The following is a 25,156-nucleotide window of genomic DNA, read 5'->3' on the forward strand; positions in this document are numbered from 1 at the left end:
AGACAGATTTAAAACACTATCACAAATATCCTTCGTAACCAACAGAATCCATAAATAATTCATTATTTATTGAAAAAAATAATAATTTGGTGTTGTTTGTGAATGTTTTACATACAGTATTTTTTTTAAATACTACTTTATTATATTATACATTGAAATTGCAGTTAGATTAGCAACATGCTAACATCACAAAATATTTGTTATAAATATATTTCAAAAGTATAAACATTTAGTTTAAAATAGACTTTACAAAATATTTGTGTGTGCTATGCATTTTTATGCTTTATATAGTGTTTTGAGTGTTGTGTGATTGGCGAAGTTATATGCTAAAACTGAAACATTGTAAATATAATTCATTCAAAACTGAAATGTATAAAAATAGAGTATTTAAAATACAGTATGTGACCCTAGACCACTAAACCAGTCTTAAGCAGCTTGAGTATATTTGTAGCAATAGCCAACAATACACTGTATGGGGCAAAATGATCAATTTCTCTTTTATGACAAAAATCATTAGGATATTAAGTAAAGATCATGTTGCATCAAGATATTTTGTAAATTTCCTACCAATAATATTAAAACTTAATTTTTGATTAGTAACATGCCTTGCTTAGGACTTCATTTGGACAACTTTAAAGGCAGTTTTCTCAAAATGTTAAAAAAATGTTGCACCCTCAGATTCCAGATGTTCAAATAGTTGTAGCTCTGCCAAATTTTGTTCTATCCTAACAGACCATGCATCAATGGAAAGCGTATTAATTCTTTATTCTTATGTATAGATGATGTATAAATCTAAATGTAAAAACAAATTGACCCTTAAGACCCTTATATAATATTTTACCCATTATCTATGTATACTAAGTATTTTTTTTGGCTTATTAGACAAAGTTTGCTTTTAACTTAACAATATGCTACCATCTAAATGTTGGTTATAATGTTCCCAGATAGCACACGCACATCTGCAGTATGTTTGTTAAAGATCACTTCATCTGTAAAGCATCTGCCCTGTACAAACATCTGATAAATGTCTTTAAGATGTCCGTTTTTTGTACATTCTAAATCACAAATGTCTATTTGACATCTGATAGAAAACATCTTAAAGACATATTGCAGATGAAAAATACGTCTTGCAGATCTAAATGCAGACGTCAAATAGACATCTCCATGATGTACATGTGCTATCACAGTTATTTTATTCAATACTGGTAGTATTAAAGTAGTTCCGATAAAAATTTGATTGTTTACTATGATATTAGAGTATTGTGTTGGTAGTTTAGCAACATGCTAATGTCAATCTCTGCATATGTAGGTTGTACAGATTGTATTTAAGATGCTGTCTTAGTAGGGAGCTGCCTATATAGGAGCTAACTAGGTTTTGGAATTGAAACAATATGTACACATGTGTATAAGGTTTGAGCTGGTAGCTGCCAGCAGTGAGGAGTTGAGGGCAGCAGATTCCTAGACGGTGAGAGAGGGACACACATAACACACACACACACACACACCCGCACAGGTCGCCGGTATTTGGACTTTGCTGAAGCATGCCTTTGTAACTGAGAGGGAATACAGCTATAAAACACTGGCACACACACACGGCTCTCCTAGCACAGGTCTGTTCTTGTTTCCTGCTGAAGTCAGAGCCTTTGAACTATATGTAGAGACTCCTTTAGCACGTCATACACTCTTTTCCTCCTCCTTAGTGTGGTAGGAACGGAGGAAATTAAGGAATGAGCTCCAAACCAATCACATCTGGCTTATTTTGCTCTGGAGAAGTGCATAGATCGATAGATAGATAGATAGATAGATAGATAGACAGACAGACAGACAGACAGACAGACATACAGATATAGATAGATAGATAGATAGATAGATAGATAGATAGATAGATAGACAGACAGACAGACAGACAGACAGACATAGATAGATAGATAGATAGATAGATAGATAGATAGATAGATAGATAGATAGACAGACAGACAGACAGACATAGATAGATAGATAGATAGATAGATAGATAGATAGATAGACAGACAGACAGACAGACAGACAGACATAGATAGACAGACAGACAGACAGACAGACAGACAGACAGACAGACATAGATAGATAGATAGATAGATAGATAGATAGATAGATAGAGAGACAGACAGACAGACAGACAGACAGACAGACAGACATAGATAGATAGACAGACAGACAGACAGACAGACAGACATAGATAGATAGATAGATAGATAGATAGATAGATAGATAGATAGATAGATAGATAGATAGACAGACAGACAGACAGACAGACAGACAGACATAGATAGATAGACAGACAGACAGACAGACAGACAGACATAGATAGATAGATAGATAGATAGATAGATAGATAGATAGACAGACAGACAGACAGACAGACAGACATAGATAGACAGACAGACAGACAGACAGACAGACATAGATAGATAGATAGATAGACAGACAGACAGACAGACAGACAGACAGACAGACAGACAGACATAGATAGATAGATAGATAGATAGATAGATAGATAGATAGACAGACAGACAGACAGACAGACAGACAGACAGACAGACATAGATAGATAGATAGATAGACAGACAGACAGACAGACAGACAGACAGACATAGATAGATAGATAGATAGATAGATAGATAGATAGATAGATAGATAGATAGATAGACAGACAGACAGACAGACAGACAGACAGACAGACAGACATAGATAGATAGATAGACAGACAGACAGACAGACAGACAGACATAGATAGATAGATAGATAGATAGATAGATAGACAGACAGACAGACAGACAGACAGACAGACAGACAGACAGACATAGATAGATAGATAGATAGACAGACAGACAGACAGACATAGATAGATAGATAGATAGATAGATAGATAGATAGATAGATAGATAGATAGACAGACAGACAGACAGACAGACAGACAGATAGTGTATTTTATTTGTAAGATAAACAACACAATAAAGTTAATTATGCAGTTATAAGTAATTCTTGTCTAGTAATCATAAAAAAGTGAACTTCTGACAATGGTGTCTTCCATGTCACCCCCTTCAGAGGTTTTGGTGCTGTGGTGGTCTCTGTGGCTTTAACGTGTGGCCCTCCCTTGCTAGGGGAAGCATCTTGAAAAATGAATGTGTGTGGGTGTTCTTGTGTCTATTGATAGCTTTGGGTAATATGTAAACTCTGAGTCCACCGTAGATTAGTTTCAGCCTCAAACAGACCGTCTCATACATAAATGGAAAATCCAGATACAACCTGATTGGCTGGCCATGACACAATTTCCAGTCATGGTACTATGGTAAACTGATATCATTGTGATTTTGAGTGGATGTACGAAGTCAGGTTTTGATCATCATCATGGACAATGATGAAATAATAAACTAATTTAGGCATATTGTTTTTTTTATTTATATTTCTTGCCACTCCCATTTGGTTTAATATCTTGTCATCTAAAACAATGAAATGTATTCATTTTTCATTGGTAGCTTAAGTGTCCAGATATTTTTGGGGCCACTTTATGTATTTTAGGTTCAGATGTAAAAAGAATCTGTTGTAAAACAGTCTGCCATAGATAAATTTAACTATGAATATGAAAACCACACACGCGCACACAAACGCTTTCTTATGATATGATTTACAGAAGGCAATGATTACTACCATATGAGCGGAACAAGAAATGAATACTCTCTCTTCTCTCTCTCTTTCTCTTGTGCCCTTTATTTGTCTCTCTTCCTCTCTACAGGAAGTAGTTAACTGATATGAAACAGGCCTCTGACACACACAGACGCCAACAATCTAAAATTGTCTTTATAATAGGAAACAAATGGTTTAAAAAAGATATCAGAACTCAGTATGTTGTGAAAGAGAACAGACACAGATTATTGGAAGGATGGATGAAAATAATGATTGTTCAGTTCATGAAAAAAAAAAATCCTCACAATTTATGGCCTGTATGTGCTATCGTTTTTTGTTTTGTGCCTTCTAATAAGCCAAAATTCAAATGCTTAAATGCACAGACACACACAGCCGACACACACTCAGGGTATGGTGAGAGATGTCAGTGTGCTTCAATGCACCTGAATAGAGCAGGTGTCCTACATCTTCAATACACACACACACACACACCAGGCAAATACAGAGTAGCTGATCTAAGCCAGATCGCTTTGATATGTTATCCCTCTCTATTCCTACAGGTGTGTGTGTGTCTGTGTGTTACACTTGTATTTGATATCATGGTCTACAGTTACCTAGAAGGACGTTATAATAGAAAATTACAAGCCAGTTACTTTATTTATTTATGAACTTATTTTTGTTAGATCTTAAGTATTTGAAGTGTTAGTTTTTAAAGCTTTTTCTGCGTTATGGGGCATTGGTAGCATTTCATTTCACAGCATTTTTTAAGCATCATAGGCATGTTTATACTTAATTTTAATGGAATGATTGGATATAATATGTTTTATATTGTTATCACATCTCTCAATGATTTAATTTTTGGCAGCGGCTATTTGAACTAAATGCTACTGATGCTGTTCACACGAAGTGGAAGTAGCAATGGGTTCTATTTACACCAAGTTGAAAATATCATTATTTTTTGTGATATGCTATTCACACTTATTGACAATAGAGATAGATTCTATTCACACTATATAAAAATAGCATTTTCTTTGTGCTGTGTAAAATAGTACATGATTCACATTTTGGTCAACAGTTTGAACACAAACTATACAACATGGTCCATCTTTTCTCTCCAGCTACCGCAGAGTTACACGCTCCAACAGCGTCACCACTGCTGTTCAAGCTGATCTTGATCTTCTGGAGGGTCTTGGCGACGACCAGTTCACACAGACCCACCAGGGGCCCATTGTCCGCCAACCATCCCGAGATTCTTCCACTTCTACTGTCAGCATCCAGGGCTCTGGGAACCACTACCATGCCTGTGTCCAGGATGACTACACCGACGTGGGCTTTGACCCCTCCATTCTGCCCCCTCCAGACCCCTGGATGGATGGAGCCATGGAGGAGGAATATGCGAGTGGGGCATCAGGGTCCGTGTGTCCGCAGGACGGATGCTGGTTTCTGAAACTGCTGCAAGCAGAGGTGAAGAGGATGGAGGGGTGGTGCAAACAGATGGAGCAAGATGAGAGAGAGAATGAGCTCCCAGAAGACAGTGAGTAACTCTGAGATAATGGCTATCAAAAAAGTAGTAGGCTGCCTATCTAGTCAACATTATTGGGCATTTTTTTAATAGATGTTGGGGAAGTTTCGATGGGTCTCTGTAGACTGTTCACTCATTTAGATTTTGGGTATTATAGACTCACTTAATGTGAGTAATATATATGTGGGCAATATAATGTGTGGTTCAACTGCATTTTGGGTCACTGTAGAGTAATTTTAAACGTTAGATCAGATAGGGTCATTGAAGACTTATTTAGATTGTTCGATTCAACAATATTTTGGGCATTATAGACTCATTTAAATTGTTTGATTCAAATGCTTTTGGGTAAAGACTGAAGACTCATTTAGAATGTTTGATTTAACTGCATTTTTGGGCATTAAAACGTCAACTGCATTTTGGATCACGTAGAATCATTTTGATCGTTCCGTTCAACAGCATTTTGTCAGACTGAAGACACATTTAGATTTGTTTAATTCATTTGCATTATTGGTCACTGTAGACTCATTTAAAATTTCGGATTCAACAGCATTTTGGGTCATTTTAGGTTAATTTCAACAGCATTATATTTCTAGAATGTTCAGTTCACTTTTTGGGGAGATTTGAATGTTCAGTTTTAACGTTCAAAATGCATCTTTGATAAATACTTTCTAGGTGGGCAGCTCACAATATTCTGAGTTATTATACACTACACGGGAAAGTAATTTTAGCTAAATGGCTTTTAGTAGCTAAATAATTTTAATTCCAATTCCACCATGTTATTTTAAAGACAAGTAGTCATTTTGTTGCAGAACTAGAGTGACATTTGTACAGACTGTGTCTAAGTCTTCTGGAGAATAATCAGCCACTTTAACAAAACTACCAGTGCACAAGGTCATTTCACAGTCTGGTTACCTCCGGCCAGACTCTTTCTTTTTATCCCACTTCCCGCCTTTTCCCTGCTCAAGCGCACACACACCCACACACACGGCGCAGTGGCCATCTTCGTGTCAGTCACAAAGCTTGCTTGTTCATCTATCTCCTGTCTGTCTCCTTCTCACATACCAGACATTTCTACCAGCAGGGAGCCACCCGTCTCCCTCCTTTCTTTCGCTCCCTCTTTCTCTGTATATTTTCTTTTTCCTCTCACTATTTATATATATCTGTCTCCTTCCACTCACTCTCTTTTCTAGCCCTTCCCTCTTTCCCTGAATACACAAAATATGCTAATCTGTCCGATGACAGCACATTGTTTGCCATATGGTCCCTTGCTGCTGCATATGTTAAACAGAGCGAGTTCATTTCGTCGGATCTCTGTGTAAACTGCCTCATGGCACCAATCTACAGAGACACGCTGCAGTCACTCCTCAGGCCACAGCGAAAGCCTTTATATGACCCCCGCATGGCAAACATTAGCTTCCTTTAAGATAATTCACCCGTTTGGTAATCTGATATGCTATTTACTCTTTTTCACTCTTAATCTATCTTTTAACATCACATTCCTGATCTGTATGTATGTGTGTGAGCGTCTTGAATCGTTGGCTTTGACGGGTGTTTGTTTGGTGTGCATGGTAAACACTCCCCCTGCTCCTCTGGTTCCTGCATTTGGGTTCCCAAGCCTTAGATATTTATGACCCTTTCTCACTTCAAAGAGAGAGCATTTAAACATTAACCGGGTGTCTAATCCTTTGTGACACACACACACACACACACACACATTCACTAATGTGTTACTTGCGTAGAATCTCTCATACTGTTCTCTCATCAAGCTACTAAATCCAGTTTTCATTTACTAAACTTTTTTTCCACTGCTGATTCTCTATTCTTTTCGTCTGTTCAGTTCTCGGCAAGATCCGTAGTGCAGTGGGTAGCGCTCAGTTGCTGATGTCGCAGAAATTCCAGCAGTTCCGGGAGCTCTGTGAAGAAAACTTGGTATGTATGGCACACACATCCATCAGCCAATCAGAGCAGAGCTGCACTTGGTGGCTTCGCCCCAGATGGCAATGTTAGCCTGAGCAATATTAAATCAGTATTCCCCAATTAGACTTTTTTAAATGAACAGATGTTTTGTGTATAATCTGTTCTCTGGCTGTCAGAATCCCAATGCCCACCCACGGCCCGTGTCTCAAGATCTGGCAGGATTCTGGGACATGCTGCAGCTGTCCATTGAGAACATCAGCCTGAAGTTTGATGAGCTACACCAGCTGAAAGCTAACAACTGGAAAGCACTGGAGCCTCCTGAGAGAAAGGTACAGATTTTACATCACAAATCCAAATGCATTACACACTCTAATGGCTAAGAATACCACAGTTGACACATATTACTTTGCGACGCAGTGTAAATACAGTGCAGTGCCATTTCGTTCGCATGCTTAAAATGAATTATTGGTGTATTGCAACTGTTTGATTTATGTCAGAGTAAATGCCGTATTGATGCAAACAAAAACAAGACTGTGAGGGGTCGAAGAGTATTCTGTTCAATATGCCATTCTGTACTGAATAGTTCTCCCAAATTGAAAATCTGTCATTATTTACTTGTTCCAAACTGGTAAATTTTTCTCCAAATGAACTGTTCTGACTAACTGTACATTTAGCTTTTTCATAACATATGAATGAATCCTGAGGCCTTCAAGCTTAAAGGGATACTCCACCCCAAAATGAAAATTTGTCATTAATCACCAACCCCCATGTCGTACCAATCCCATAAAACTTCATTCGTCTTCGAAACACAATTTAAGATATTATGGATGAAATATTATGGCTTGTGACTGTCCCATCCACTGCCAAGTAAATTACACTGTCAAGGTCCAGAAAAGTATGAGACATTGTCAAAATAGTCCATCTGCCAACAATGATTCAACCATAACGTTATGAAGCAAGAATAGTTGTGAAGGAAATAAAATTAACTACTTTATTCAACAATTTCTCTCCTCTGTGTCTCTCCCTATCACCTTAATGCCATTTTTGAGAATGCAAACTGCATACGCTTTTCTGTTTTTGTTTCAATCAAAGCGTGAATACACATAGAAAACATATTCTTGTGTCGCGGCTGGCGTAGAATAGCGAACGCAGTTTGCAATCAGTGGATGTTCTCCAAAATGACACTATGTTGATGCGGAGAGACACAGGAGACGAATTGTTGAATAAAGTCATTGTTTTTGTTCACAATCTTCACCTACAAAAAGTATTCTCGTCACTTCATAACATTACCGTTAAACCACTGATGGCAGATGGACTATTCTGACAAAGTCTTTCATACATTTCTGGACTTTGACAGTGTAATTTACTTGCCAGTGAATGGGACAGTCACAAGCCTCCCAGTTTCCATCCAAAATATCTTCAATTGCATTTTTAAGATGAAAAAAACTTTTACGGGTTTAGAACGAATTTAGAAGTGATTAATTACAAAATTTTCATTTTGGGGATGGAGTATCCCTTTAAAAAAAGGCACAAACACAGCATGTAAGCATTATAAAAGTAGTCCAGATAACTTGTGCAATATATTCCTTGTTTTCTAAAGTCATATGATAGCTTTGAGTGAGGAAAAGATTTAAATTAGAGTCATTATATGAGCTATTAACTGCTGCTATAACTGCTGAAACTGAGCCACTGAGTTGAGAAACGAAACAGTCCAAATTGCCACCGAATCATTTGGATCATTGTTGTGAACTGTTTAAAATTAAAAATTAACCAAATGATCATTAAAAGGAATAAAAATAACAATTTGTTTGTGAATCAGACGTAACTACTTCTCCCATAATTTCTTATGAATAAGCCAAAGAGTGTTATGACAGATGTCAAGTCACATGGACTACTTTAACAATGTTTTTATGGTGCTTTTGTGTCCTTTTTGAAGCTTCACAGATCCAGTTTCTATTTATAGGATTTCAATTGGAAAAGAACTACCAGTACTTTATTTAAAATTTCAGCACTAATGTGCCGAACGGACAGTTTTCTGTATTTGCATTCGCTTAAATATGGTATGTACTCTGACTCTAAGGACTTTAGCTTCATTTAATATTTTTTTTTAGTGGTTACCTTATTTTATTCATGAACGTTGCATGTGTTATGCTTTGATCTAACTTGTTTTGCTTATTTTCTTATTATTTTATGTGTTCTGTGTTTGACAGTGATCTGGTTTTGAGGCGATGCTCCCAAATTGCACGCTGCATGTGCTTTACATCCAGTGGTCCCGTTCATCTCATGCCAAATGTTGAACTCCTAGCTGGCCAAAATGGCTAAGATCTCACTTGATGTATTTGGCTGATGCCTTGCACTCAAAAACAACTAAATATTGCAGATGACCCAACAGATGACCCCACAGTTGCATGCATTAGCAGTGTTGTGTTACGTTGAGGAGTGGCACTAACCAGTTTGTCGTTGCTGTCCAGGAGAGGCGTGTGCCCCCTCCGGTACCCAGGAAGCCGAGGAGGGGTCCCGTGCAGCTAGTAAGAGACAGGTCTTTGGAGGGCTCCCAGCGGTTGGAGGCACGTAAGCGGCTGTTAGCGGCTAAACGCGCTGCTGCCTCTCAGCGCCAGAGCTCTGCTACAGAATGCGCCGACAGCATCGAAATATACATCCCAGAGGCCCAAACACGATTATAAACACTGAAATCCAGGTGCTCAGAAGCCTAAATAGACAAACACACACACACACACACACATCTTTAACCATAACACAATAGCACTGAATGACAAAGGCAGGGTAGCTGTAACATAATCACTCCTCTTTTCTTGTGTAAAGGAGAGTTTCTTCACTGTGGGCTTCTACTGTATGTATTTACGACTTAATTTTCCTCTCTTCCTCCGTCCTGCCATTTGAGATGTAGCTCCCTTATTAAACTCCCAGAGACTTTTAATATTTATATTAGACACTATATATTTAATTGTTAAAATAATCAATAATATATATATATTCATGCATACAATACAACATATTATTACATTGGTTGATATTACTACCCAAATAAGGCACACTACTGAATTTTACAATTTAATTTGTAGTTTTTCGCAATTACCGTGTAAGAGCCATGTCTTGTGTTCTCAGAGAGGACATAACATCTAAAAGGGCAGCATTCCGATCACTTCTGAAGATTTTAACGCCAATGTAGCCACAAATTCAGTGTATGTATGTAAATGTGTTTGTCAGGCTTTTAGTACATTACACTCTCTCACATGTCACCCTGCACCTCTGAGACAGGGCGAGGTTGTTCTGTTTTCAGTATCAGGGGATAGAATGGAAAAAACACCTCTTCTCTTCTTTCTTCTCCTATTTTTCAACCTCCCACTTAGTCATCCTCTCCCGTCCTCTCAAACCATCCTATCTCCTTTCCTGTCTGCTCACTATCATCTCTCCTCAGCAGTGTCAATCACCTGTTTGACTGACATAGATGTCCATTGTATCCATCAAATGTGACACGCTTATCTGTCACTGCTTGAAAGAAGCGCTGTCAGAACACAGATTCATTAGCCATTAATAAATTAGCAATGTGTCACGTTATGAAACGTTACATACGCAGTCAGGGATTTCATTAAGCATTAATCCCCGTTCACACTGACAGCGATGAAGTTATGCGACGTCTTTATTTTCACAATATATTCACAATCTACGAAGGCACAACTGTGACCCATTGTGAATTTTTTTTTTATTATTGTGATTGTTATGACTTAGCGTAATTATAATTTTATGCTAACTGGACTTTTTATCGTAATTATAACTATTTCTCACAATTAAGTTTAAGATTCTAATAGTGTATCACAAGTTTTTATTTCTCATAATTATAATTTTACGTAATGTGATTGTGGTTTTAGATGTTAATTGTGATAACATAATCGTGACTGTTTCTCGCAGTTGCGTTTTCATGTCTCATAGTCACAAATTATATAACAATTGTGACCATATATCACAAGATGTTTATATTTCTTAATTGCGACTTTACTCATATAATTGCAGTTATAATATACTGACTTATATCGTGATTGAGACTTTATTTTTCACTATTACGTTTTTATATCTTTTATATAAGTCGCATTATTAGTATACCTCAATTATGATTCTGTATATCGCAAGATATTTTTTTCTCATAATTGTGACTTTACTTAACTTTTTTTTTTCAAATTTAAGTGATAATTTTGAGTTCCTATTGCTGTCAAATTATTAATCGCGATTAATCGCATCTGAAATAAAAGTTTTTGTTTACATAATATATGTGTATTGTGTATAGTTACTATGCTTATATATAAATACACATACATGCATGTATATATTTAAGAAAAAACATGTTGTTTATATATTAAATATATTTACATATAATATAAATTATATGAATATAAATATATACATGTAAATTTATGTAAATATTTTCAATATATATATTGTATTTGTGTTTATTTGTATATACACAATAAATAAACACAGTACACATATACATTTTTTACAACTTTTATTTTGGATGTGATTAATCACGATTAATCATTTGGCAGCACTAGTTTATATCGTAATTGTGACTTTATTACTTTTACTCTCATAATAAATATATCACAGTTGTGACCCTATGTATCAGGAGTGATTTTATTTCTAGTAACTGTTTCTGAATGTAATTGCAAACTTATAAATTTCAACTTTATTTCTCAATTGTGCTTTATTTCTCACATTGTGACTTTATATCTTATCTAGATAGGTCGCAACTATATTTTAACATCGCTATGGCATAATTAACTTAACAGCGACTCCTCCAGCAATAAAATAGCTGTCAGTGTGAACGGACACAACAAGACATGACATAATTCTATGGCATTAAATAGCTCCGCCCACTGTGAAATCTCATTGGTTTATTCTGCTCTTCATAACTAAATTAAACATCTGATTGGCTGGGATCATTTCATGTCACTCAGCAGTTTCTCATAAGTATGGGGAAATTATCTTGGCAGTAAACTTATCAAATCATGCCCTGTTAGGACATTTTGTTGAACATGGCATTAGATTCGTTCAAAAATTACACATTATTTAACATATTTTGTAAATATATAAATGATGAATTATAAAACTCTTTCCTTACTGATTACTAATATAGCTCCTTACTATATTAGTATGTCTATAAATGTATGTATAAATGAATATAAAGTAAAATATCAGTATTTATAAGACCCGAATAAACACATTTGAACTTACAGACCATCATTTTCTTCTTTACCATTGCTTTTGACTTTCAGTAATGCTTAAAGTATTTTTTTTTAAATACAGCTGCAATGTCATTATGTTTATAATCACAAGCATGATAGTCTTTATCCTCGGCTAAGTTAGTTGTGTGTGTGTTATTCACATCAAGTGCATGTCCCCAAGTGCTTCCTAATTTACCTGAAAGCATCTCTCTTTTTTATTTTCAACTGATATGTAGCGCAGTTGATACTATAGATCAACTAATTTCTTTTGTTTTTATGTACACAAAGGTGTATATACTTTCAGCAACCCTGCAGAGAGAGTGCAAGTAAACACACGTATCAATGCAGAGCACATAACATCAGTTTATTATTTCTATTTAAGAAAACCTACTTTAACCATTGAATCACACTCTTGTGCTGCTCATGTAACTGATTTGTAAACAGTGCTGCATCATAGCTGCACTGACAGGTTACTCAATACTAGTCAAAACCTAACTGCACTGTCTCATATTATTCAATAACTGATAATACTAATTTGCACTTGTTAAATATGTTAAATAAACAGAGCTATTTCTTTTTTCTTTCTCAGAATATTTCACTGTGGATAGACACATCACTATATACTTATATTAATTCCCAGCAGCCAATGTGCAGCCATTCTCTATTTTCATAGACAGTTCAGTTGCATTGGCTTTAGTTTGATCCTGTAGGTGTTTATCTTATTAACTAAAGTCTTAGTTCCAGTTATTATGCACTAGAGCCCTTCTACTGTGGTTAATGTTTGTTTGAAATATTATTGATGTTTAAACGCTCGGCCTTAATTTATGAATATAAGACAGTCATGCACAACGTAGCCTCAGGGGAGACTATATAACGTGTGTATGAATGTGCGTGTGTATGTTTGTGTATGTGTATATCATGGGACAGGTCTTATACTGAAGATTTTACCGTACCAATTTAAGCATTCAGTATTGATGACAAAATACCCATTCACATCGATATTTCTGTAACTAATGTGTTCATTAGTATTTCATGGCATTTACAGTCCAAAATTAGGAAGAATTTTTGTTTTGGACAATCTGTGATTAACACAAAGAAAATCCATATAATTTTATCTGTAAAAAGACGATATAAATAAAATGATACTAAAATGTTTATTGAAATATTAATTGATTACATTTCATTTTTGGTATTTAAAGACATATCAATGAGACATCGAGAGATATTTTGGGAGACTATATCCCACTTAACGATTTTGCTGAAAGTGATCACAATCTCATTTTCTTAACTGTTGTCATTCACTGATGTGAAAATATCTGGCAACATGATAAGTTCTGACATTTTAGGGTTTTATCTCCAAAAATAGAAGATTAGACTGTGTATTGTTGCCAAAATGTGGACCGTGCACCCACCACAATGTTTTGGGAAATGAAGGCAGGATGTTATGAATTTACTGTTCTGGTAAAAGCATAAACTTTATCAAAATGACTGTGTGTAAATACATGAATGTTCTTCATTGTAAATGTAAACTATATCTAATGATATCTTACTACTTACATTTTGTATTTATTGTAACTACACTGTTGATGTTATGGCACGTGTGAAATTTTGATCATTAAAACATTACAGATGCTCACAGTCATGTGTGATTCATTTCCAAATAAATGTTTTATCTATCTTGAACGAATGAATGAATGTTTTCTATGGAAACCTGTGTATCTTACAACTGTGACTATATCTTTTGTAATTGTCTTTATTTCTCAGAATTGTGACCTTAATTGGCAATGTTGCGACATTTCATAATTATAAAACTCCCCAAAATGCCAATTTAATCTCTCATAATTGAGACATTTATCTCAGTTGTAACTTTGTCGTAATTGTCTTTATTTCTCATAAATGCGACTTTATTTCAACTCAATTGAAACCTAGTTATATCTCACAACTGTTTACGTATTTATTTCTTTAAAAAAAAAGTGCAAGTGTTGCAACAAATCTTAAAATTCTCAGTTATGACTTATGTAATTTACATTTTTTTCACTTGTGACATCTCACAAGTAGCTTTATATATCGCAGCTGTGATTTTATTTCTCATATTATATATACTGTTACAGTTTTCTCATAATTTCCTTCAATTCAAGTAACTGCGACTGATTATTTCACACAATTGCAACTATTTCTCACAGTTCTCACTTTTTATCTCACAATTGTTATCTCATAGTTGCAACAATTTCACATAACCACATCTTGATTTTTTGTAATTGCAACTTGTGATGTCTCATAATTCTAAAATCATACGGCTGTGATTTTATTTCTCGTAATAGATACATATCTCACAACTGTGACATTGATATATCATAATTGCCTTTATTTCTTGTAATTGCAACAAGTCGACTACCACAATTTTAAACTCCTGTCTCATAATTGTGATATCTAATGGTGCCTTGCATATCTTTTTTTTTTCCTCACAGTTTTGATTTTATATCTCACAATCTTGCCGATGTAAAACTTCCTATTACCTTTTACGTACTTTCCTACTATTAACTAGTCTTCATAGTTTTAAATCACTTCCTGAGTAGGAGAACAGATCTTCTTTGACTCTTATTAGTAGACACCTTCAGGCATCACCCACAGATGAACTCAGAAAACATCTAATGTGTGACAGACATCCATTCTCTCCAAAAGTCTTTAGTATTATAGAATGTAATGTCTTTTTAAATATAGATGTTGGGTTAATGAACTGCTTTGAGCTGCTAATCACTTTGATCACTAGTTGCCAGCTAGACCAATGACCCTTTGAGTTGTTTATTTGGATTTCAGCCCAGTGAGAAGTCTAAAGTAAAGAACAGCTGTCTAACCGAGTGTGATTGAATATCCAGGACAGACGTGTCCCTGTTAATCCGTCTTTATTGTCTGTGCTCAGATACACAGACACGCACACTCTCACAGACGCCATCGTTGACGTCTGGTTTTAGCTACCGCTAATTAAATGCAGGATTATGCTAATTGGCGTTCTTGTGAAGCTTACACACACAGAAGAATGCCAGTATGATTTAGCAATAGCCTGTAGGAACATGCCTTTAATATGTGTGAGATGTCAAGGCGTTGAATCGGTATAAATCACCTCATTTGGATGTACCGGCTCATGCTGCCTTCTGCTTTGTGAAAGCAATCCACCTTTTCTGTCAGGCAGGCCTTACATGCCATCTTAGTTTTCAAGCACTACTGGAAAGAACTGTCATCTTAAGGCTAAGCTTTCCCATGCTACTCTTTGTTTAGAGGTAAAAAACAACCTTGAATGTAAGAACCTTACTACGACAACAACTTATTGAACAATGTAGTTAAAAATAAGCTGAAGAAAGGAGATGAACGCCCATTTTGTAGAAAACAAAACTTTATTTGAACACCGTGTGACCCCTATTTGCCACATACATTGCACAGTAAAGAGGAGAAGTCACATCGTTGGGCATCATGTCACATTGGCTACTGTAAATGCACTGGTCTAAGGTCCCAAAACCTTGAAATCCACATATTTGGTGACATAAAACCATTATTTCCTTTTATCCTCTGAAAGTGGTCTCAACTTGATAAACCAAAAAAAAAAGAAACAAAAGAAAAGAAACACTTAATACAATTCATGTAGTGTTCATTCTTCCAGCTCATTTGTCCAAGGTGTGTGTGTGTGTTTAGGGCTGTTGGGTTGGGGAGTATGTGGGCACATTCACTGGCCGTTTCTACACTGAGTATTCAGAGGAAATCTCAGACTATAGTTCTGCTACATCCGAAATATCCCCCAAGAGTAACGAAAGAAAAAAAAAAGGAACGTACTAACAGCATTAGAAACTTTACAACAGAAAAACAATACAAAAAAACTGAACATCTATGAGACACAGAATGACCCGGTGCAGTAGTGATTACAGTCTGTCAGAGAGAAAGCTAGAGTTGATAAGATACTGAGATGACCTGCCATTTTGTGCAAAAAAGAGATATCAGAATATCAGGCGTGTTCTCTAAAAACGAGGCAAAATCCACAATCATTGAGCCGAATCTCTAAAAACGAGAAAGAAAGACTCACGAGGAATGGGAGAAGAGCTTGTCTTCTTGTAAAAAAATAAGGAAAGACAGGAAGTCGTATTACTGTGTTTGGTTTTGGTCCCCTGTGTACAAAACGAAAAGATACGCATTTATTTACATATAAATGAAATACAAAAAGAAAGAACTGACTTGCCAAGGCACCTTGAAATGCTTTACATAAAGGAATCCTCATCAATTTGATTTACGTTTACCAAAAATAGAAATGATCAGGACATGCTTGTTTGCTTTCTGTTGCTCAGTCAAGTTTTTTTGAACCCACTGTGGAGTTGGGTTTCTGGGGGCAAGAAACAAACATCGATGAAGCTTTTTCATTCATCCATCCGTCTTTTCCGTCTTCAGGCGAGGAGCTGTTTGGCCTGCAGCTCCATTTCTGCGGCCCTCTTCAGCGCCACGTCAACCAGCAACTGGAACCCGCTGAAGTCCTGGGTGAGGTCGGGCGGGGTGGGCGGCGGGGTGTTGAACAGGCCGCTCTGGGGGCTGACATTGCCCTCCCCGCGACACCCGAACAGACCAGCTGCATCTGTGAGCGGCAGCTCCGTGGCCCCTTCTACCCCGAGGCGTGTCGACATGCCAATGCCTTGCGTGGCTGCGGTGATGGTGGTGTGGCAGATGACAGAGGGTCTGGGTAAGACAGGTCCGGGCGAGGGGGGTGTTTTGGGTGACAGGGACTTTTTGGGGTAGCCGTTAGAGGTGGGCGTGTTGCTGGTCGGGTGAGGCGAGCCGGGTTCGTAGCTGCTGCGGTCCTCTCCGTTAGCGAGCAGACCGTGTTTTGGGGATTGGGAGTTGTCGCTGAGCATCTCGCCGCCCTTGCTGCCCCGTCGTGAGATGGTGAACTGGTTGGGGTCCTTGCCGTCTTTCCGGAGCATCTCGGGAAGGAGTCGTCGCCGGGCGTTTATAAACCAGTTGCACACCTGTTATGATACATCAAATACAATAATATATTGATATCACAAGTTTTGTTGTTTAAAACAGTGCATTAAATGGGTAAAAACTTACATTTTATTTTAAAATAAACAAATAGAATTTTAAGAAACCAAATATTGGTAAGGAAAATCAACCTCACATTCTGTCTAACTTTTACCACTTCCTAATTTTCCAAATTTCAAAGCCTATTGTCCTAAAAAACTGTTTTTGTTTGCACTGTCTCGCTTGAGTTTAAAATGGAAATTTGTGACACTTTATTGAGTTAACATGTGACAGTTCTCTGACTCTATTTTTTGTTTTTCCTCTTTTAAAAAGCTGAGCTGGCAGTTGAAATCAGGAAGCTCTCGGCGGTGAGGATTTCTCTCAATCACCTAAGTAACAGTTTACCTTTATCCCTCAAACTGTGTTCTTTGTTGAGCCTAAGGCCTTTAGGCCTCAATCATGCTAATAGCACTGTATCTTTTATGGATCTGCTGAGTCTCACCTGAGGGGGCATTGAGATCTTCTCTAATGCAAATCCAACATTTCAGACTACAGAAAACACATGTGAATGCTTGACTTCGGTGTGGATTTCCACAAAAGGCCAATTACTACCGTGAAGTAACAGCCAACTGTTAACACCTTTAGTTTATATCAACAATTGCACTCTGTTTGCCTTTTTAGTCAATGCAGATTGCACAACACAGGCAACTGATAGTTTACATGAAAGTTTACCTAAAAATGCGCACAGATTTAAAATCTAAAATACACTATTAATCTAGGACCGTCAAATAATTAATTAAATAAATAAAAAAATCTTTATACATGTGTAATTCATTCTTGATGAAATTTATTTTGTCTATTTTGATAATAAAAGTAGTTGTTAACACCCAGGCAATACTGTAAATGTTAACAACCCCAATTATATTTCACACTTTACATTTTCAACCTGTTTTTTTTTTTTTTACTTAGTACACTCGCTACAAAATAAGCAAAGCTGTTTTTCTATTCTGGCATACATCCCTAATACACACTTGTCACAATGCTATAATGAAATAACTTGAGTTCTAACTTTTCTCTTTCAGTATCTAAAGAGCATGTTTTCAAGATTCAGTCCTCAGTATGGTAATGTTCCTGTATTGTCTTCCAGCGAGTCTCTTCAGAAGAGAAGCCTCTTTGGCTGTCTGGGTAATGGGGCTGTATTGTGTATCCAACGGTCCGCCTGAGTCTGGTAGTCTTCACTATGTTAATGTGTGTGTATTGTGTCTCCCTTTTGTTAGTGAGACAGCTGGCTGAGCGCAAGGGAAATTCCTGGCCCAGTGTCTGAGCAAGTCTCTCTCTCTTTCTCTCTCTCTCTCTCTCTCTCTCTCCCTCCCTCCCTCAATGTGGCCACATCTCAGATGACTCAAAACAGTTATTCACTCATCTGTCCACAGGAATTCTCTCCATTGACTGCATTCACAGGAAGTGTTGTTTATATGACGATTAAGCTCAGCGGGAACAGAATGTGTGATTTTAAACACAGTAGCGCTAGCAAAAAGAGCTGACTCTTTCTTCTGACGCATTTTTTTTTTGTTATGACATTGAACTTTCGGTTCACACGTCAGTTGAACTAGACATTAATGATAGCTAACTGCTCTCCTGTGAAGCATATAAATAGATTACTGATCACCAAAGCAGAAAACTGAAAAATTCCCCTTCGCATTCTTGACGGAAACAAGCAGTGGTGAGAAACTTCAGGCCTTCTCTGAAGCATAACTTCAGAAACTGCTTTGGGTCATTCAAACCCTTTTTTTTCAGGGTTCCCAAACCTTTTAGCCAATAACTTTCAGTCTATTTTTTAGACTACATCTTTAGATATATCATTCACAAATGCAATTTCAAGACATTAAAATACTTCAGAATAAACTAAAATTAAAAAAATCGACACTACACTTTCGGGTTTTCAGTCCTTGAAACAGTGTTGTTGTTACCTGAACTATTAAAAATCGTATTTACATATTCATACATGTATTTATTTTGATTGAAATAAAGCCTAAACAAAACGTAGCGACTAAAAGTAAAATAAATAAAAATTAAATAAATCTGCTAAATTTGATCAAACAAATAAAAACAAAAGAATAATGAAAACAAACCGTTAATAAATACTATATGAGTATATAAATCATAAAAAAAATAACAAGACTGAAAGTTAACACTACCTGATAATCCAAGTTTTCCATAATCATTGGAACTTTGCATATTCTGATTGGATGGGTGACATGCAGTTTTTCTTTGGTTTGTTTTGGGTGATTTTTAGTTTCCTTGGACTGGACTAGGCCACATACAAGCACTTTCTGAAAATGTTCTGTACCTGTAGTGTGGAGAGATGGGTCTGCTTGGACAGCAGGGCTTTTTCCTGCTCTGATGGATAGGCGTTGTAGCGGTGCTGGTAGAGCCAGTCCCGGAGTATCTGTACTGACTCTTTGGGCAAGTTTCCTCTCCTCTTCCTCTTCCCTGACCCTCCTCCATTTGAAGAGAGGTCAAGGGGCACATCCAAACTGTCCTCGTCCTCTGTCTCACTTCCGGACATCGCCAACATACCTGTAGTCATGAGACGTGAAAGATTACCATTTGAAAACTGTGAATTTTGCAACATTATTCCTTTTATATATGCACACAAAGGCTCTGAGAACCAGAAAAAGTATAAAGTTAGGTTTATGTATCAGCAATGTGTTTGTAAAAGTCAGTAAGTGTGTTTCAGGGGATGAGTAAGCTGGGAATCAGTGTGTACCCATGTGTGTGGAAAAGGACAAAAGACACCCAGTCAAACATCAACCCCCCAACCCCTGCTGAGGACCCACCTCCTCCCCCTATCCCACACACACACACACACACACACATCCTACACATCTCTCCCTCCAAAATGCCATCCGCTGAACGCTACACAACAGCGCCTGGCCGTCTGTATGCATGTATAAGCCTGTGTCTGAGAGTGTGTGTGTGTGTGTGGCAGCTGATGTGTCACATCCCTGCTGTCAAGCAAAGCCATGTGATTCATGGTTGGAGCGGAGGCGTCACAAAGAGTGTAAACGGTGTCAATGTTTCATTGTGCCTTTGTAAATACTGTATGTACGCTCACGAAAACTGAAACACAAAAAGGTTAAAGACACTGTTTTGCTTCAAACTCACTTAAAGGGCAAGTTAACCTATTTTCACACTTTCAAACCTGCATGACTTTTTCCTATGACACACAAAAGCTGATGTTGAAGAGAAAAATAGCACCATTCATTTCACTTTAACATTATGAAAAAGGTGAATCATGACTGAGTGTAACTAATGCCTACCATCCCCTTTGTTGAAGACAGAAAGTCATGCAGGTTTGGAATATCATGAGGGTGAGTAATGATGATGGGCAAACTTTTCCTTTAAATAGTGATCTGAAAACTTTTTCCTGCTTATAATTATGACTTGAATATTATTATTTGTTCCTACTTTTCATAAACCGGTTAGTTTGTCAATAACACGTTTCACTCAGAGAGTGCTGAGGGGGACTTTTAGTTCATGTGCACTCTGTAAGTGAAACAAAACTTTCCCCAACTTCAGCTCGAGCGTCTGGGACTCTTCACCGTCTAAAAACGAAACGAGTTAAATCACGTACATATCTATCTTTAATGTTGTGTGGGAAAACGAACTTGTGAAGTTGACGAGTAATTTTATAGTTGGCCTACATGAGGATGAGGAGGAGGGGGGGAGGGGAACCTGTTGCAAATCTCAAGACCGAACAAAAGAATGTCGCGTGTGGGGCATTTCAAACTCAGTTTTTTCGACTTTTCACATGATGAAAACTTATGAAATCACGTCAGGTGACATATAGAAGGCTGACAAGTCTCTATACTCGGCTAGACGCCATAATATTTGAGAAACATTAACTTAATGACAGCGAATAACTCGGGTTCTATTGTGTGCTGTTGAGAAACACGAGGTCGGAGGGAATGTGAAAGCGTCGCCTCGAGGAAGCAGCGCGAAATACACAAACTTCACAAAAGGAGGTCAGGAATAATTGTTGCACATTTTAGACCGCTACACAACGTACAAATGCGGTGAAAGCAAAACAAGAGTAGTCAACAAACTAAAAACGACTCTTGGAAAGTTCCCTTCATATTCCTATAACAAAACTTGAGTCGGTGTTAATGAGAAACTTTGAGTGCCTGAACATTTTTTTCCAAGCCAAAGGCGTTCAATAATTACACGAAGGCATTTTATACCTACTGCACAACACGCATTTAGAAGAGTTACATTTGAGACTATTTGAAGTTATAGTTGTAGACTTCTTGAAACATCTAAAAATAAATACGACTTTTACATAAGCATGTCTGTACAAAATAAAAGCTTTCATGTTGTGTATATAAAACACGCGTGTTAATAACGCTAAACGGTTCGTTGTGACAGCCCGCCAGCACATGGTGAGAAAAAGGCTGTTTTGTCTGCAGTGGAAAACAATAGCAGTATGCCAGACATTTTCTGTTCAACCAACATCGACAAGTTCTATCCATTCGTTACAATCACCAGTGAAAATCTAACATATATCGCCGCTATAACCCATATCGCGAAGATACATACCCTTTTTGGTCTTCATGTCCGTCAAAATTCCCCTTTTCACGTTGGCAACAAGGAGGTCGATTCTTCCTCGCTTTAATCACACACAACTGTATTATTCCAGATTGTTACAAAGTATCGCGCGAAATAATTCTTTTTGTCGAGGAACCGCCGCGGAGCGCGTTTTTCATTTGTCGGAGACGCAACACATTGTCGGGTAACGTTACCTGGGACAGGCTGCGCGTCTCATTCAGTGTTTGATGTGGAAACTGGGTGACAGCTATCTTTGACAGCTGCGTGACTCAACGCGGTTAGATCCTCCCCCTCCGAGGGCAAGAGGGAAAAATCTGACATCAGACATACAAAAAAGGAGAAAAAGAAACAGAAAAAAGGCTTTTTTGACTAACCTATCTGAATCTTAAACATGTGTAGAGAAAGATCCAGCGCGCGGAACGTGTTTGTGGAGACGTGTTTTGGACATTGATTTGGATCTAGTTCCTGCACGTTTCCCTTTAATGACTGCGGCAGAGAGACAGGAAGCTGGTTTATTATGAATGTAGGCTAACATTACCGAGAGGCAGACACATGGCAGGGATATATTTGGGACTGCTTTCATCAGCACACTTCTGTCAGGCACCCTACTCCAAAACAGTATTTTTAATGGCGCTTTGTGTTTCTGGCTCTGAGATGTTTGGATGCTACTCGTGTTCATATTATAAAATTGTGTTACTGTAGGATAGTGTTGATATGTTATCAGGTGCAATGCGGCAGTTATTTCAGGTGACAGATGTCCATGATGCTGTTGCAAGAATGCCAGTAGGGATTGAATTCGATTGTAAACATTTTGGTTCCTATTGTACTTAACAATTATGGTTTGATTAATTATTCTTTTTTGAGCGTTTGGTGAATACTGTAGGAAATAAATATGACTCTTATTAGTCTTAAATGATGACATAATTTCAAATTTAATAGAACAGTAACACATAAAAAACATAAACTACGATTCTTGCAAAACACGCTTATACCTTTTGGTTTACCTCTTACAGAGAAGTTTTTTTGTTTTTAGAAGCGATCAATGCAACCCAACAAGTTATTAATATTAAATAAAGATACGAAATAAACAAAGCTTTATTTTTTATATATGTGATAGCCTACCACTGATTACTACAAAACATACTTTTATGTGCATTTAAATTGTGTAATTTAATCTCTCTAGTGCTACAAATAACACCGTGACTGTTTTTTTTTTAATTATTTATTTAATTATTTATTATTTTTTTATTTTGCGTTGCCAAAGTAATAACTCGCTGTCATGTCAGTCAGTCAGATTTATTCAATAAAGTGTTTTGATTCACTAGAAAGAGTCAGATTCATTTGACCAGAGATGTTAAATCTGTGTGAATCACATAAAAGAGCCGACTCATTAGAGTCATTGGTTCGAAAACCGGACTACACTTGTTTATGACTACACTAGTAGGCGCTGTACATATTTCTGATTTATTAAAAATGAACCGATTCAAAAGAGTCATTTGTACGGGATTTCTGGACTACATCGGCGCTTTAGATTTAGAAGCAGTTGTGCGCTGCTGATTACAAAACACTCATTAAATGTGCGCTCCGAGTGTTCTAGGACCTTTAAATAATTCGAACGCCATTAACAAATGTACAAAATGAAACATGTTTTGAGTATTCGTGTTCTCGGTTCCATAGCTCGATTCCACAGCAGCTCCATTTGTAAACCGTGCGTGATGCTTCCTGTTGGCGCAGCCCTGCGTGAGACCAAATTGACCGTTGGGATTAAATGGTTGTAAAGCAAGAATCGCTTGTTTCTTCAGCTGTCCTGGTGACGCGCCCCTAATTCAAATCACAGCAGTCTCAGAATTCTTAACGCTGATTATCTCTCGCGCGTATGGAGCACCACGATCATCTGTTGTTGTTCCAGTTCAGCACACGAACCAAAACAGTTCAGATTTCTGCGTCAAATCGTGCTCACATGCACGTTAGTGTATGCATGACTCACATTATTAGATATGTGTCAAAACACATGTAGCCTACAGACACAGACCTTCAAACCAAGTGTGATCTGCTTGTCAAAACACTGAAGCACATGGTAAAGGCTTTAAATTTAGAGAGCTGTATTCGGAGTCTGTGGATATAGGTCAAGGTTGTTGACTTTTCCATGCGAGGTGTGCATGCGTCATGCGTCTGGCTGGCCTTAATTCTCAATTTACTGCTGATAAGAGCACAGGTTATTCTGACTACACATGAAGTAAACAATAGCCATGTCTGTAGCAATCGGACATATAAAAAACATCTTATCGCATCGTCCTTGTTAAAGGAAACAAATTCAATCTCGGTGAGGTAATGTCTAAATGTTGATTGTCTCTGCAATGGATCTGAGAAAACCGTGATGATTCACGATTCCTCATCAACCTCACTTTAGATCGTGTTGATTCGTGTAACAGTCATCGCAGTCAAAAATGCGTGTTAGTGTTATCCGAGAAAGAGAGACCAATACGCTCCCTCTGGCGTTACATCGCGTAACTGCAGACGTTTGCACAAAAGTGTAGAAGAAGCATTCGCCTGCCATCTATTGGTAAAAATGAATGTGTTAAAATAAGATATATTAAAAAATCTATATATTTTGATTCCAAATGAAGTAAAGAATTCCAAATAAACTAGCTTAACCCATATTTTGTTCACATACACTCTATGCATGAAATAAAACTGTATTAAGTAATTTTTGGAAGGTGCAGACTATATTCGAGAAACATAAGATATTTCCCCCTTCAGTAACACAAGCATGAAGGGCCATACTGACTTCCAGACATATGTCAGCACAGTGAAACTGAGAACACAGTGGAACTATGTATGAGAGTTATGTGCAAGCTATTTTAAACTCATGTGGTTTCAAATGACCTTCAATTTAAGGGTGATCAGCCCAGTGACATCATATACTCTGTAATACAGACAAACAGATAGATAGATAGATAGATAGATAGATAGATAGATAGATAGATAGATAGATAGATAGATAGATAGATAGATAGATAGATAGATAGATAGATGGATGGATGGATGGATGGATGGATGGATGGATGGATGGATAGATAGATAGATACATAGATAGATAGATAGATAGATAGATAGATGAACCACTACAAACGAATGACTAATTCTCAGAACAGGTGCAGTAATACAGTGTTGAGACTGCAGAATATGATGTCATGAGTCAGAA

The 25,156-nt window shown here is 37.2% G+C and overlaps 2 protein-coding genes across 9 annotated transcripts in view; one reads left to right on the forward strand and one right to left on the reverse strand.

The window, feature by feature from the left end:
* Nucleotides 1-13,983, forward strand: part of dlgap1b (discs, large (Drosophila) homolog-associated protein 1b) — a 120,916-nt gene extending 106,933 nt beyond the window's left edge. For 6 of the 7 annotated variants that reach the window (XM_052596473.1, XM_052596476.1, XM_052596477.1 and 3 more), the window contains 4 exons: nt 4,785-5,200; nt 7,026-7,117; nt 7,282-7,434; nt 9,577-13,983. In XM_052596473.1, coding sequence (XP_052452433.1) covers nt 4,785-5,200; nt 7,026-7,117; nt 7,282-7,434; nt 9,577-9,789 — 874 coding nt within the window. In that variant the 3' untranslated portion in view covers nt 9,790-13,983. Of the gene's footprint in view, nt 1-4,784; nt 5,201-7,025; nt 7,118-7,281; nt 7,435-9,315 lie in introns of all 7 variants that reach the window. The other variant, XM_052596478.1, reaches the window with a different exon arrangement.
* A 1,735-nt stretch (nt 13,984-15,718) lies between these two features.
* On the reverse strand, nt 15,719-22,256 carry LOC128013293 (homeobox protein TGIF1). Of its 2 annotated transcripts, none has more exons than XM_052596180.1 (3): nt 21,943-22,256; nt 19,694-19,923; nt 15,719-17,348 (listed from the first exon to the last, which is right to left on the reverse strand). In XM_052596180.1, the coding sequence occupies exons 1-3, from the start codon at nt 21,956-21,958 to the stop codon at nt 16,773-16,775; spliced, it is 822 nt and encodes a 273-aa protein (XP_052452140.1). In that variant the 5' UTR covers nt 21,959-22,256; the 3' UTR covers nt 15,719-16,772. The 2 variants fall into 2 exon arrangements, with proteins under 2 accessions (XP_052452140.1, XP_052452142.1); XM_052596182.1 differs by having other exon boundaries at nt 22,146-22,211.
* Nucleotides 22,257-25,156: the final 2,900 nt, after the last annotated feature.

The sequence above is a fragment of the Carassius gibelio genome, chromosome B24, assembly GCF_023724105.1.
Source record: "Carassius gibelio isolate Cgi1373 ecotype wild population from Czech Republic chromosome B24, carGib1.2-hapl.c, whole genome shotgun sequence".
Taxonomy (NCBI): Eukaryota; Metazoa; Chordata; class Actinopteri; order Cypriniformes; family Cyprinidae; genus Carassius; species Carassius gibelio.